Source organism: Silurus aristotelis, assembly GCF_946808225.1.
Source record: "Silurus aristotelis genome assembly, chromosome: 20".
NCBI classification, from domain to species: Eukaryota; Metazoa; Chordata; class Actinopteri; order Siluriformes; family Siluridae; genus Silurus; species Silurus aristotelis.
The window spans coordinates 4,738,996-4,755,106 of NC_139593.1; the positions used below are offsets into that span (position 1 = coordinate 4,738,996).

At 41.7% G+C, this 16,111-nt stretch overlaps 2 protein-coding genes across 2 annotated transcripts in view; both read right to left on the reverse strand.

Moving 5' to 3' along the window:
• Positions 1–2,148: 2,148 nt before the first annotated feature.
• LOC310716036 (centriole, cilia and spindle-associated protein-like) overlaps positions 2,149–16,111 on the reverse strand; it is a 59,438-nt gene continuing 45,475 nt past the window's right edge. Inside the window, exon 5 of the mRNA XM_083522860.1 lies at positions 2,149–2,876. Within this exon, the coding sequence (XP_083378986.1) occupies positions 2,819–2,876 (58 nt within the window). The 3' untranslated portion in view covers positions 2,149–2,818. The remainder of the gene's footprint in view (positions 2,877–16,111) is intronic.
• Positions 3,109–9,069, reverse strand: LOC310715599 (uncharacterized protein; the record flags this gene model as incomplete). The annotated part of the gene is made up of 5 exons (XM_083522113.1): positions 8,162–9,069; positions 7,668–7,809; positions 6,989–7,037; positions 5,959–6,306; positions 3,109–3,146 (listed from the first exon to the last, which is right to left on the reverse strand). The coding sequence occupies exons 1-5, from the start codon at positions 8,305–8,307 to the stop codon at positions 3,109–3,111; spliced, it is 723 nt and encodes a 240-aa protein (XP_083378239.1). The 5' UTR covers positions 8,308–9,069.

Below are 16,111 nucleotides of genomic sequence, written 5' to 3' on the forward strand. Positions count from 1 at the left end.
TGTATGTGTGTGTGTGTGTGTGTGTGTAAGTGATTGTGTGTTTGAGAGTGTGAGTGTGTCATTGTGTGTATGAGTCAGCATGTGTGTGTGTGTGTGTGTGTGAGTCAGCATGTGTGTGTGCGTGTGTGTCAGCATGTGAGTGTGTGTGTCATTGTGTGTGTGTGAATCTTACCAGATGTAATGTTTCCCATTTTGTATATATATATATATATATATATATATATATATATATATATATATATATATAGAGAGAGAGAGAGAGAGAGAGAGAGAGAGAGAGAGAGAGAGAGAGAGAGAGAGAGAGAGAGAGAGAGAGAGAGAGATAATAAGAAACGAATACCACTGATGTGTGTTTTATTTCAAATTTAATTTCTTATGTGTTTATAATATTAAACTTTGGTTGTTTCATATTCAATGTTTATGCAAAATGAAAGTTTGAAATATAAAATGGTTAAAAAGTACACATCTGGAGAGACGGAAAAACATGCACAATTGCAGTCAATTTTTCAATAAATATTGGGTTTGTCCCGCGACTTCGTCCCAGTTTTTAATTTGGGCCCACTGTGAATTTAAGTTTGACAGCCCTGGTCTACCGTAATGTGAAATGAATGTGTATGGTATCAGAGTGAACAAGAACTGATTGTTGTGACTTTTCAATATTAGTACAACTACATACTGCATCACTGTATACACACAGCTTGTGTATTTACTGGACTCTTGTTAATGTACTATTACAGGATGGACGACCTTTTCAGCTTACTGAGGGAGAGACATGTTCCTGAGTCCACCATAAATAAAATGATTTATGATAAGGTAATCAGCATTCATGAATACAGTGCATATTAGTCACACTTTTGTACACTGAACAAAAAGAGGAATATGAGAGTATAACAGTTGATGGATACTGATAAGTGAGCACTAGTTTTACACTACACTACTTATTGGCAATGCCATCTGAAACCAAGCAGGTTATAAAGTAGGTGTGGGAGAATCAGTTTTACTTTTATACTTATAGATAAATATGATGTTTGTGTCCTTAATTCCATGTATTTTATCATAAAAAATCTTTATAAAATGGTTTCTCCAATGGTATAAAATCATATGTGGGGAAATTTGTTTATCTTTAACACTTTACATTTTCAGTTACCATTTTGAAAGTACTATGGTAATATTTTAGGGGTGTAACAGTACACTGTACCCAAGTCTTGTTTTATGTATTTTTTTTAATTTTTATCTTGTTTTTATACCAATGTCTTGCAGTTATTGACAGATGAGGAGCTGAGGAACTGTTTGCCTTCTCATAGAGAGACCGGTTGGCAGCAATGGGGTTTTGCAGGAGGCAGGAAGATACGGCAAGCTCTAGGGCAAAAGTGTAACGCTTACAGAGCTTCATACGGCTCCTCGTCTTGTTGTATTGCGAAGTCGGTTCCAATGAGCCGCAGTTCACACGGAATTGCATGGTGTTGGATTATGGAATAATTCTCTATCCTTCCCCTCCACAGAACTTTCTTCCACTCAATCACTGTCCAATTCTTGTGTGCTTTTTCACATTATCTAGTTTGTTGATTATAAACAAATAGAACATCCATTCATCTGAAAAACCATAAAAGACTCTTTTTCCACACTTTTCACAGACACTTTCATGTAAATGATATGTTTAATAAGTAAATGAATAGTCCATAGTGCACAAAAGGTTAAAGACACATTACAACAGACGGATGCTGTTTTAAAACTTTCAGAACAACTGAAATGAAATCACATGAGGAAAATGAAATCACTTCACGCATTCAACGAACTCGTTTCGGTCACACAGATCTCAGGCAGATGATCTTCCAATGCTGAGCTACTCAGTGCTTTACTTTGTGTTGCTATTGAATAATCCACAGATACACAACACACTAGAGGTTTGGACAAACCACAAACAATCACAAGACTTTTTAAATAATAATCGGAATAGTGAAATTATTGGATGTGGGAATTTTCTTCTTTTTTCTTGGTTAGTGATAAAACATGGCTAGTCACGAATATAAGCCGATTAGTGTATCACAAGTGTAACATTACTGTCCCACTTCTAGTCAACATTTTTATAAAATATATTATATGAAATTATTTTGAATATATTATATATATTTTTTTTCTCACTTTAATCTTTGATCTTTTACTGGAAACTACTTCAAACAAACAATTTCCCCAAGGGGTCAATAAAGTGTTCTGATTCTGATTTTTTAAAATGATCACTAGAGACATATAAACTTACAGATCTTTATAAAAGGTATATTATTAAAAAACCTTTAGGTTACGTTTTGGTCAAACGAAAGCTTTTAAAATGTTCCATGATGCTGCTTTGAGATCTAGACCTCTTCACCCGTTTTCTTCTGAAACCAAAGCCAAGCATGATTAGCCAAGAATGGACTTCCATCCTAGATGAATGTTCTTGTTCCTTTTTGAGACATGCTGTGTAAGTGACTGTAGCGTTAGAAGCGTCCAGGTTTTGCCACAGGAATTTGTTTCTTTATCAGATTTCTGCTACAAAGCTAACAGAGCAAACCAGAGGTCGTTGCAAAGGGGCAAATCTGTTATCATATGTTGTCATTTGCACCAATTTTTCCACACGGATTGCTTTTAAAAACAATAAAAAATACACACCCTTATTATTATTGTGCTCGTTTCGTGCTCATCGAAGGTTGGATCAAGAACTCCTGTGGGTATACGAACTGTCCTTTTCCGCCATTCCTCTGTGTGTGAACGTGGGATGTGATAGTCGATGTTCGAGACGCAATGTTTTAACAACAAAACTTTATGTGTCCTGAGTTTCAGGCTATATGTACAACGGAAGCCTCGAGTCATCGTGGTCTGGTCCGTAATTGAGGCTACAGCTGAAACATAAAAATCCTCTGTCACGTCAGTCATGAATCCATCTATTCAAATTCTGAAGTTGTTCAGGCAACTTTGCTCCGTTTTTTGTTTGTTTTTTACCTCATTCTAGCCGAGAAGCAGCGCCTGTACTCAGTAGTCCAGTGATCGTCTGCTGTAGAAAGCTCAGACCCTCACAACTTCTCAGCCAATCTCGCTCACCGGCGCTCCGAAGCCTTTCCACGTTTTTCAGAATCACACCGTGTCTGGACAGTGACGTCGTCCCAGTGGATCTGAGCAGGAACAGGAAACAAACAGAAACTCATTCAACTGGTATTTAATTTTATCTGCAGTGACTTCTTCAAGGTGGTATCAACAGGTTTCAAAACTAAAGTTGCTACTGGGTGCTGTTCTGGCCAGATTAGCCAGATGTTTACGGTACCTTGGTTCTCCCAGAATTACTCTGAACCACACACACACACACACACACACACACACACAGGCTATTTAAAAGACTTTCATTCAGTGTTTTGTTGTAAAATAAACGCTGTTTACTCACGCTTTCGGTTTATAATAAACCCTCGTATTACCTGGTGTATTATATTTCCTGGTGTATTATTATATTACCTCTTACATTTTAGAACCTCTATGGTTCTAAAATCTAACCGCTATGGTATTCGGACACCGACTGTGTTTTCACTCCACACATGCGTAATTCTTCACCAAACATAAACTGGAGGCTGTACAGGACATTTTAAATTAAGATTTTCCCTTTATTTAACTTTACTACATGATCCAAACCTGTTCCAGAATATCAATGCTCATGTGCACAAAGTTGACCCTGTGACCCTCAACAAATCTCCTAAATCTAGTGGAACATCTTCCCAGAAGACTTTGTAGATTATTATAAGAGCAAATGGGGATTAATGGGGAAGACTAAATCTAGACTTTTCTCTGTTCTGTAGATGGTCAGTATAAATAGGTGTACAGAATGATCTAGAAAGTACAGTCTTCACAGATCTTGAGCACATATTAAATTTCCAAATTAACATATTTGCTTGTGCATACATCACATGACACTGTCTGTAAATGTCCCTATCATCAGACAAGTCAGCAAATATATAATGCACCATTTATTGTTATATAATGGACTAGAAGGACAATACCAGAGAGTGAAAAGTCATGAAATAAAAGTTTCCTGTTCTAATTACTCCTGTTGATCTTGATCTTCTTCGCATTGTATTTCTTTCTTTCTTTCTTTTCGGCTTCTCCCGTTAGGGGTCGCCACAGCGGATCCTCCGCACGTTTGATTTGGCACATGTTTTACGCTGGATGCCCTTCCTAACGCAACCCTCCCCAATTTATCCGGGCTTGGGACCGGCACTAAGAGTGGCTGGGGATGGTTCCCTGACCGGGAATCGAACCCGGGTCGCAGCGGTGGGAGCGCTGCATCTTAACCACTAGACCACCAGGGGACCTCCTTCTTTGCATTGTATTTAATATCTAAAAATCATAATCTAATCTAATCCATGTTGAGAATAAACCCTTAATAGCCTTTAAAAACCCGCACTGGTGTTTGTTTTTATGTATTTTATAAAATGTATATAAATCGTACGTCGTTTTGTATAAGGGCTTCTTTTAGATGTCGTAAATGTAAATGAACGGGATGTTCCAAAAGGAACACACGGCAATCTTACAGTCAAGTGTCCAAAAACTTTTGGCCACATAATAAACATTTTGGCAACATAAACGAGTGCCATAAATGTGTGTACATTATTTAGGCCAGTAGTTAGTTTTTTTTTTTATTTGTGTGTTTATTTATTTATATATTTATTTATTTATTCGAGTCATTTTTGTCCTCCATAATCACACCCCTTTCAGTTCCCACTTGATGATGCAGTTAAAGAAAAGACAGTGAAACATGACTCATTAACTGAGTAACACTGGTGATTACTGGTGATCGCACTGGTTTTCATTTGTAAAATGTAATTAGGTGTAATTACTGGCTGTGTAACGAACAGCACAACATCTAACACTGCACAGTAATTAGACAATTAGTTTAGAAAAAAAATGTCCGGAAGTCTGTTCTTTATGCAAATACGAACCTACAAACCAGTTTTTTTTATTAATATTTCAATACCATACAATTAATCCATTTATTGATCTTTTAAAACACTTTTTCTTATCCTATACCGTGTCCCAGGCAGAGGTGAAAAGTAACCAATCACATTTTCTCACGTTACTGTAATTGAGTCAGGTTTTTTTAGTGCACTTCTACTTTATAAATCTGTAAATTTACTTTTACTTAAGAAATTTTAGTTTTAAATGTTTTACTTAGCTACATTTTAAATCATATCCGTTACTGAGTAAAAGAAATACTCCCACTGGAGGGCAGTGGAGTGGTGCGGTTGCAAGGAGAAGATGTGGAGAAGGTAGTGGAGTTCAGGTACCTGGGGTCAACAGTGCAAAGTGATGGAGAGTGTGTTTGAGAAGTGAAGAAAAGAGTGCAGGCAGGGTGGAGTGGGTGGAGAAGAGTGATAGCAGGAGTGATTTGTGATAGAATAGTATCTTCAAGAGTGAAAGGGAAAGTTTATAAGACTGTGGTGAGACCTGAGATGTTGTATGGATTAGAGACAGTGGCATTGAGTAAAAGACAGGAGGTGGAGCTGGAGGTAGCAAAGCTGAAGATGTTGAGGTTTTCGTTGGGAGTGACAATGATGTACAGGATTAGAAACAAGTTTATTAGAGGGACAGCGCACGTAGGACGTTTTGGAGACAAGGTGAGGGAGGCGAGATTGAGATGGTTTGGACATGTGCAGAGGAGGGACGTGGGGCATATCGGTAGAAGAATGCTGAGGGTGGAGCCACCAGGAAGGAGGAAAAGAGGAAGACCAAGGAGGAGGTTTATGAATGTGGTAAGTGAAGACATGTGTTGGTGTGAAAGAGATAGATGTAGAGGACAGGGGGGTATGGAGACTGATGATCCGCTGTGGCGACCACTAATGAGAGCAGCCAAAATGATAATAATAATTATTATTATATTATATTTTGAAGGTTCTGGTAAAGGAATATATTCGTCTTCATAACTACTGGCAGATGTATTACTTGTTGAGCTTGTATTGTCCGTGTCACTGTTGCTGGATTGACTGTCCTCTCTACTCCATTTCTCTTTTGTTCCTTGTGTCTGTGTATCTTGTATGTCATCCTGGGCTTGCTTGTCGTTATTTGAGTCACTTTTCTGTTGTTCCGTGTCCTGTCCCGCTGTATCTTGTCGTGGTCCCTCCTCAAGCAGTCCTTTTGTTCGATTGCTGTACGAGTTTGGGCAGCCGAAGTACGAGTGCCCAGTTCCACCGCACAGGTTACAGGTCCCGTGGTCTGTACACTCTTTGCCTTTGTGTCCGAAGCGTCCACATTTCCAGCATTTCTGTTTGTCACAGTCCTTAACCTGGTGCTCTGTTGAGTTGCAAATAAAGCACCTTTGAATTTGTCCAGGATAGTTAATTGAGCCATTGTATGGACCCATGGAGATGGTCTTGGGGTTTCGCATCAGCTCTCCTCCTTGTTGTTTCTTGACTTTCACCTTGTACTTTTGCACTCCATACCAGATACCAAATAGGTCTACTGGTTAATGCACTGGTTGGATTATTTCACAGAATCGACTGAGGTAAACCTCCAGGTCTTCATCTGCTACTCTTGCTGTCCAGAATTTCCCAACCAAGTGCCTAATATCATGTGCAGCTGATGTAACCAGTTCCCAGTTTTTCCAGAAACCATTTGCAGAACCTGTGTTAAAAACGTTGATGAAACGTTCCAGAGTTTGTCCCCGAAAGAAGCAAAGTTCATGTTCACGTTTATTGGGCAAGCTATGAATGAATAAATATCCACTCCGTTTTTAAGAGATGCAATCCCACCTATGTCCTGTTGGGGACTTCACCTTCTCCCGTGAACTTTAAGCGAGCCCAGTGCTTCCCCGCCGAAGGCTGCGCTCACAGAAGCATGGGAGGAAAAAGTTCTTAGTTTATGCGCGTCAGGATTTCTTATACAAAGAAAAAGGAGAAAATAGTTTTAGCAAGGGGAAGATAAAAAACTGCTTGAATGCCGGGTTTTAATGCCGTTTTTGGCCCTAGATTTGCACCGGTTTTGCCTCTTTCAGAGTCTTCCTGACCCATACCGACCATGACACCCTGGGGAGAGACAACAGATTAATCTAACAGATTTTTTTTTTTTTGCTAACTTTGGGGGGGTTTGGCTGCTGTCTGAAGTGTAGAAGAGAGAAGTTTTGTTTCAGAAATAGGAACACGGATTCCCGATGTTTCTGGAACATCTCTAGGTAGCATCAAAGATTCAAAGAGAATACAAATGATTCTGCTGCACAGATTTACTGGAGAAGATGTACACTTTGGTTCTGCTCAATAAAACCTCAGAAAATGAAAGTTAGCATTAGTGACGCTAGTTTTAATTGTATTTTTGGTTATATTATTTCAGTTTTTCTATTTTTTGTCTATGTTAAATAGAAATAGACTTTAAATCATAAATGTGTCTCAGATATTTTGTGGTTGTCACAATTAAATGTCAAGACCTCCATTTTGTTTGTCAGCATTTAACTGAGGCCTAAATAGTCTGTTTGATGTTTCAATGTAAACGAATCAGTCCACTTAACTTGAGAAAGGTTAAAAAAGCTTAAAAACTGTCAGTACCATTCAGGCAGTACACAAACCATCTAGTAGAGTAAAAGTAGAGACGCACTTGCAAAACACAGTGCCCACAGTGCCCACATGTGTATCAGGTCATTTGTGGACCATCCCAGGACATACCTGGTGACGAGGCAGAGCGACGATGGAGGGGAAGACCGCTCTTGGGGCGGCATCTCGGGCAAAACCAGCCTTCACCAGGCCGGAACCGTTATCGCACAACATGGCGGTGGTCTTGTTGTCGTCACCGATGTTGAATGGGTTCCTAAAAAAACAGAAGGCGCATGCGTGAAGAGTGGATGAGTTGAGAAAACACACATCTAATAATCAATCTATCTATCTACATTTCTACCTATATTTCTACCTATATATATATTATATATATATTATATTATATATATATATATATATATAGGTAGAAATATAGGTATATATATATATACACACACACACATCTGCCACTCATGGGCCCCTGAGCTGGGCCCCTAACCCCATAGCTGCTCTTTTGTATGAAAGAGAAAAATCTCACTCTGGATAAGGACGTCTGGCAAATTACATGAATATAAATGAGAACTCTAAGCTGAGCCGGTGTGCAAGTGCACGCTCCCGGTTCTTACCTGCTGTTTCTCCCGCTGTGAATGAAGCACTCGGGCGCTTTGGACGCTATAGATCCGGAGCTATAGGCTGGCAAAGCGAGCGCAGCTGCTCTTATATACCCCCCTGCGCTCCTTCTGTTCCCCTTCTTGCCACTAGGAATGCACATGTATCTCGCAGTAATCCCAACTTCGATATTTGGGGTACTTTGCTTTGTTTGGGGGGTGAGTGAGAGTGTGTGTGGTGATGGGCTGTGGCCGTGTATGGACCAATCGAGGGGTCTGGTGTGTCATGAAGTGCCTGTGATCTGATCAGTGGAAGGCAACTTTGGGTAAGGACAAGAGTTCTGATCAGGTGTCTGGATAGTACAACTCTGGAAAGGAGGGTTGAGAGGTTTTCCACACAAGAGCCATTTTAAATAATAATTAATATATAAAAAAAGAACACAACAATTAGAGACATGCTTTAGAGTTCACACAAGGCATTTTGTGGATTGGCATCAACATATAATGCTTTTATCCTGTTACACCACATCTTCTTTTTCTTTCGGCTGCTCCCATTAGGGGTCGCCACAGCGGATCATCCGTCTCCATACCACCCTGTCCTCTACATCTGCCTCTTTTACACCAACTACCTGCATGTCTTCTCTCACCACATCCATGAACCTCCTCCTTGGTCTTCCTCTTCTCCTCCTTCCTGGTGGCTCCATCCTCAGCATTCTCCTACCAATATAACTAATGTCCCTCCTCTGCACATGTCCAAACCATCCCAATCTCGCCTCCCTCACCTTGTCACCAAAACTTCCAACATGCGCTGTCCCTCTAATAAACTCATTTCTAATCTTGTCCATCCTCGTCACTCCCAACGAAAACCTTAACATCTTCAGCTCTGCTACCTCCAGTTCCGCCTCCTGCCTTTTACTCAATGCCACTCTCTCTAAACCAGGGGTGTCCAAACTACGGTCAGTTTTTATTGGTCCGCAGCAAATTCTGAAAATATAATTGAATATGGCCCGCACATGGCGCTTGAGCTCAACTCTGTTGCACTTCTCAGTTTCAACACTAGATGGAGCCAGGCACAGAAAAGGTGCTTCTCCACTAAACAAAATTAAGCAAAGAAAAATATTTACCACGAGTCACCAGAAATGGCAGCACCGAAGAAACGCAAGATAGCAAGTGAGTGTAGAAGATTTCAAACACGGTGGGAAAATGAATATTTCTTTAAAGAAATCAACGGAAAGTGTGTCTGTTTGATTTGCAATGAAGATGTTGCCGTGATGAAAGAGTATAATGTCCGTCGGCACTATGAGACCAAGCATCAGAGCTACGCATCGTACACAGGTGCCGAACGGGCACAGAAATTCAAGCAAATGGCAGCTAGCCTGCAAGCTCAACAACAGTTTATTTTTCGTGCTAACAAAATACAGGAAAACGACACAGCAGCAAGCTATGAAGTCGCACAACTTATTGCCCAGCATGGCAATATGGTCATTGAAAAACAAATCAAGCTGTTTTCGACCCCCTTCCTGGTGAATGCAGAAGAAGTGGAGGAGAGTCTGCAGTTAGAACTGATTGAAATGCAATGTGATGATTCTCTGAAGAGTCAACATTAGCTTCTCTCCCTCCCTGACTTCTATCAAAGTTTGGATCATGCCAAGTTTCCTCTGATGAGACGCCACGCAAAAAGAATGATGAGCCTGTTCGGCTCAACATACATATGTGAACAAACATTTTCTCTGTTAAATCAGAACAAAAGCAGACTGAGATCCAGAATGACTGATAGCCATCTCTGTGAGGTCCTTCGTGTCTCAACCACCAAACTTTCTCCTGACATCCCAGCCATCCTTCAATCCAAAGGACAGCATCACTGCTCCCACTGAGAGCAATGTTCTTCACATTATAGGTGAGTTAGAAATACACACAGTAATCATGTGTCAATATGTCACCTCTTGTGTGTGGCCTGGGCCTTTGCTTATTTTTCTGTATTTGGCCCTCACCAAAAAAACTTTGGACACCCCTGCTCTAAACCATACAACATCGCAGGTCTCACCATAGTCCTATAAACTTTTCCTTTCATTCTTGCAGATACTCTACTATCACAAATCACTCCTGTCACTCTTCTCCACCCACTCCACCCTGCCTGCACGCTTTTCTTTACTTCCCTAACACACTCTCCATTACTTTGCACTGTTGACCCCAGGTACCTGAACTCCTCCACCTTCTCCACCTCTTCTCCCTGCAACTGCACCACTCCACTGCCCTCCCTCTCATTTACACACATGTACTCTGTCTTACTCCTACTGACTTTCATGCCCCTCCTCTCCAGCGCGTACCTCCAACTCTCCAGGGTCTTCTTAACCTGCTCACTACTCTCACCACAAATCACAATATCATCCGCAAACATCATAGTCCAGGGAGACTCACGTCCGTAAACCTGTCCATCACCACTGCAAACAGGAAAGGGCTCAGGGCCGATCCTTGATGCAGTCCAACCTTCACCTTGAACCAGTCTGTCGTTCCTACTGCACACTTCACTGCTGTCACACTGTCCTCATACATGTCCTGCACCACCCTCACATACTTCTCTGACACACCTGACTTCCTCATACAGTACCACAACTCCTCTCTTGGCACTCTGTCGTACGCTTTCTCTAAATCCACAAATACACAATGCAGCTCCTTCTGTCCTTCTCTATACTTCTCCATCAATGTTCTCAAAGCAAATAAGGCATCTGTGGTGCTCTTCCTCGGCATGAAACCATACTGTTGCTCACAGATGGTCACCTCTTCTCTCAGCCTGGCTTCCACTACTCTTTCCCATAACTTCATGGTGTGACTGATCAACTTAATTCCCCTGTAGTTACTGCAGGTCTGCACATCTCCCTTATGCTTAAAGATCGGTACCAGAACACTCCTTCTCCATTCCTCAGGCATCCTCTCACCTTCCAAAATCTTGTTAAACAATCTGGTCCAATACTTCTACCAGTATGTCATCTGGTCCAACCGACTTTCCACTCTTCATCCTCTTAATCGCTTCTCTCACTTCCTCCCTACTAATCCCATCCACTTCCTGCTTTACTAACTCCACATCATCCAACCTTCTCTCACTCTTATTTTCCTCGTTCATCAGCTGCTCAAAATACTCCCTCCATCTTCTCAACACACTCTCCTCACTAGTCAACACATTTCCATCTCCATCTTTTATTGCTCTAACTTGCAACACATCCTTCCCAGCTCGGTCTCTCTGCCTGGCCAATCGGTACAAATCCTTTTCTCCTTCCTTAGTGTTCAACCTCTCATACAGCTACTTGTATCCCTCTTTACCTGCTGTCGCATCTCCTTGTACTTCTGCCTACTTTTCTCATCACCCTGTCGTCGATCCCACTTCTGTTTTGTTAACCTCTTTCCCCTTATGCTCTCCTGCACTTCCTCATTCCACCACCACGTCTCTTTCTCTTCCTTTCTATTTCCAGATGTCACACCAAGTACCTTTCTAGCTGCCTCCCTCATCACTCCTGCAGTAGTTTCCCAATCATCCAGCACCTCTTTACCACCACAGAGCCCCTGTCTGACCTCTTCCCTGAACTTCACACCACACTCTTCCTCCTTCAGTTTCCACCATCTTATTCTTCTTTCAGTCCTTACTCTCCTCCTCTTCTTCTTCGCCTCCAAAACCATCCTACAGACCACCTGTCTAGCTACATGCTGTCTAGCTACACTGTCCCCTGCCAACACCTTACAGTCTCCAATCTCCTTCAGGTTGCATCTCCTACATAGAACATAGTACACCTGTGTGCACCTTCCTCCACTCTTATACGTCACCCTATGATCCTCCTTCTTCTTAAAATACATGTTCACCACTGCTATTTCCATCCTTTTAGCAAAATCTACCACCATCTGCCCTTCCACATTTCTCTCCTTAAAGCCATACCTACCCATCACCTCCTCATCACCTCTGTTCCCTTCACCTACATGTCCATTAAAGTCTGCCCCAATCACCAATCGTTCATTTCTAGGTGCACCATCTACCACTTCAATCCAGAATCTTTCCATCTCACAGCCGACTTGTGGAGCATAGGCACTGATGACATTTATCATCATCCCTTCAACTTCCACCTTCACGTTCATCACCCTATCAGAAACTCTCTTCACCTCCACTACACTCTTACTGTACTTTTCCTTCAGAATCACCCCTACACCATTTCTCTTTCCATCCACACCATAATAGAACAGTTTAAACCCACCTCCAATGTTTCTGGCCTTACTCCCTTTCCACTTGGTCTCCTGAACACACAACATATCTACCTTTCTCCTCTCCATCATATCAGCTAACTCTCTCCCTTTACCAGTCATAGTACCAACATTTAAAGTACCAACCCGAACCTCCACTTTCCTCCACTTCTCCTTTCCCTGTCGCCTCTGTAGACGTCTTCCTCCTCTCCTTCTCCTCCTTTGGCCAACAGTAGCCTAATTTCCACCGGTACCCTGTCGGCTAACGATACCTGTGGCGGTCGTTGTTAACCCGGGCCTCGACCGATCCGGTATGAAATTCTTAATCGTGACCCGCATATTTTATTTGGCACGTTTTATGCTGGATGCCCTTCCTAACGCAACCCTCCCCATTTATCCGGGCTTGGGACCGGCACTAAGAGTGCACTGGCTTGTGCCTCCCTAATGGCTGGGTTTGTTACACCACATCAAATCTACCATTTTATATATATTGCGAAAGTATTCGGCCCCCTTGAACCATTTGCCACATTTCAGGCTTCAAACATAAAGATATAAAACTGTAATTTTTTGTGAAGAATCAACAACAAATTTATTGGATCTCTCAAACTTTTTTAACAAATAAAAAACTGAAAAATTGGGCGTGCAAAATTATTCAGCCCCTTTACTTTCAGTGCAGCAAAATCTCTCCAGAAGTTCAGTGAGGATCTCTGAAAGATCCAATGTTGACCTAAATGACTAATGATGATAAATAGAATCCACCTGTGTGTAATCAAGTGTCCGTATAAATGCACCTGCACTGTGATAGTCTCAGAGGTCCGTTTAAAGCGCAGAGAGCATCATGAAGAACAAGGAACACACCAGGCAGGTCTGAGATACTGTTGTGGAGAAGTTTAAAGCCGGATTTGGATACAAAAAGATTTCCCAAGCTTTAAACATCCCAAGGAGCACTGTGCAAGCGATAATATTGAAATGGAAGGAGTATCAGACCACTACAAATCTACCAAGACCTGGCCGTCCCTCTAAACTTTCAGCTCATACAAGGAGAAGACTGATCAGAGATGCAGCCAAGAGGCCCATGATCACTCTGGATGAACTGCAGAGATCTACAGCTGAGGTGGGAGACTCTGTCCATAGGACAACAATCAGTCGTATACTGCACAAATCTGGCCTTTATGGAAGAGTGGCAAGAAGAAAGCCATTACTTAATGAGATCCATAAAAAGTGTCATTTGAAGTTTGCCACAAGCCACCTGGGAGACACACCAAACATGTGGAAGAAGGTGCTCTGGTCAGATGAAACCAAAATCGAACTTTTTGGCAACAATGCAAAACATTATGTTTGGCGTAAAAGCAACACAGCTCATCACCCTAAACACCATCCCCACTGTCAAACATGGTGGTGGCAGCATCATGGTTTGGGCCTGCTTTTCTTCAGCAGGGACAGGGAAGATGGTTAAAATTGATGGGAAGATGGATGGAGCCAAATACAGGACCATTCTGGAAGAAAACCTGATGGAGTCTGCAAAAGACCTGAGACTGGGACGGAGATTTGTCTTCCAACAAGACAATGATCCAAAACATAAAGCAAAATCTACAATGGAATGGTTCACAAATAAACATATCCAGGTGTTAGAATGGCCAAGTCAAAGTCCAGACCTGAATCCAATCGAGAATCTGTGGAAAGAACTGAAAACTGCTGTTCACAAATGCTGTCCATCCAACCTCACTGAGCTCGAGCTGTTTTGCAAGGAGGAATGGAATTTTGCTGTTTTGCAAAGATTTCAGTCTCTCGATGTGCAAAACTGATAGACATACCCCAAGCGACTTACAGCTGTAATCGCAGCAAAAGGTGGCGCTACAAAGTATTAACTTAAGGGGGCTGAATAATTTTGCACGCCCAATTTTTCAGTTTTTTATTTGTTAAAAAAGTTTGAAATATCCAATAAATTTCTTTCCACTTCATGATTGTGTCCCACTTGTTGATTCTTCACAAAAAATTACAGTTTTATATCTTTATGTTTGAAGCCTGAAATGTGGCAAAAGGTCGCAAGGTTCAAGGGGGCTGAATACTTTCGCAAGGCACTGTAAATATATATATATATACAGTGAGGAAAATAAGTATTTGAACACCCGGCTATTTTGCAAGTTCTCCCACTTAGAAATCATGGAGGGGTCTGAAATTGTCATCGTAGGTGCATGTCCACTGTGAGAGACATAATCTAAAATAAAAAATCCAGAAATCACAATATATGATTTTTAAACTATTTATTTGTATGATACAGCTGCAAATAAGTATTTGAACACCTGTCTATCAGCTAGAATTCTGACCCTCAAAGACCTGTTAGTCTGCCTTTAAAATGTCCACCTCCACTACATTTATTATCCTAAATTAGATGCACCTGTTTGAGGTCGTTAGCTGCATAAAGACACCTGTCCACCCCATACAATCTGTAAGAATCCAACTACTAACATGGCCAAGACCAAAGAGCTGTCCAAAGACACTAGAGACAAAATTGTACACCTCCACAAGGCTGGAAAGGCTACTGGGAAATTGCCAAGCAGCTTGGTGAAAAAAGGTCCACTGTTGGAGCAATCATTAGAAAATGGAAGAAGCTAAACATGACTGTCAATCTCCCTCGGACTGGGGCTCCATGCAAGATCTCACCTCGTGGGGTCTCAATGATCCTAATGAAGGTGAGAAATCAGCCCAGAACTACACGGGAGGAGCTGGTCAATGACCTGAAAAGAGCTGGGACCACCGTTTCCAAGGTTACTGTTGGTAATACACTAAGACGTCATGGTTTGAAATCATGCATGGCACGGAAGGTTCCCCTGCTTAAACCAGCACATGTCCAGGCACGTCTTAAGTTTGCCAATGACCATTTGGATGATCCAGAAGAGTCATGGGAGAAAGTCATGTGGTCAGATGAGACCAAAATAGAACTTTTGGTTCATAATTCCACTAAACGTGTTTGGAGGAAGAAGAATGATGAGTACCATCCCAAGAACACCATCCCTACTGTGAAGCATGGGGGTGGTAGCATCATGCTTTGGGGGTGTTTTTCTGCACATGGGACAGGGCGACTGCACTGTATTAAGGAGAGGATGACCGGGGTCATGTATTGCGAGATTTTGGGGAACAACCTCCTTCCCTCAGTTAGAGCATTGAAGATGGGTCGAGGCTGGGTCTTCCAACATGACAATGACCCGAAGCACACAGCCAGGATAACCAAGGAGTGGCTCTGTAAGAAGCATATCAAGGTTCTGGCATGGCCTAGCCAGTCTACAGACCTAAACCCAATAGAGAATCTTTGGAGGAAGCTCAAACTCCGTGTTTCTCAGAGACAGGCCAGAAACCTGACTGATCTAGAGAAGATCTGTGTGGAGGAGTGGGCCAAAATCCCTCCTGCAGTGTGTGCAAACCTGGTGAAAAACTACAGGAAACGTTTGACATCTGTAATTGCAAACAAAGGCTACTGTACCAAATATTACCATTGACTTTCTCAGGTGTTCAAATACTTATTTGCAGCTGTATCATACAAATAAATAGTTAAAAAATCATACATTGTGATTTCTGGATTTTTTTTTTTAGATTATGTCTCTCACAGTGGACATGCACCTACGATGAAAATTTCAGACCCCTCCATGATTTCTAAGTGGGAGAACTTGCAAAGTAGCAGGGTGTTCAAATACTTGTTTTCCTCACTGTATATATATATACACACGCACGCGCACACACACACAC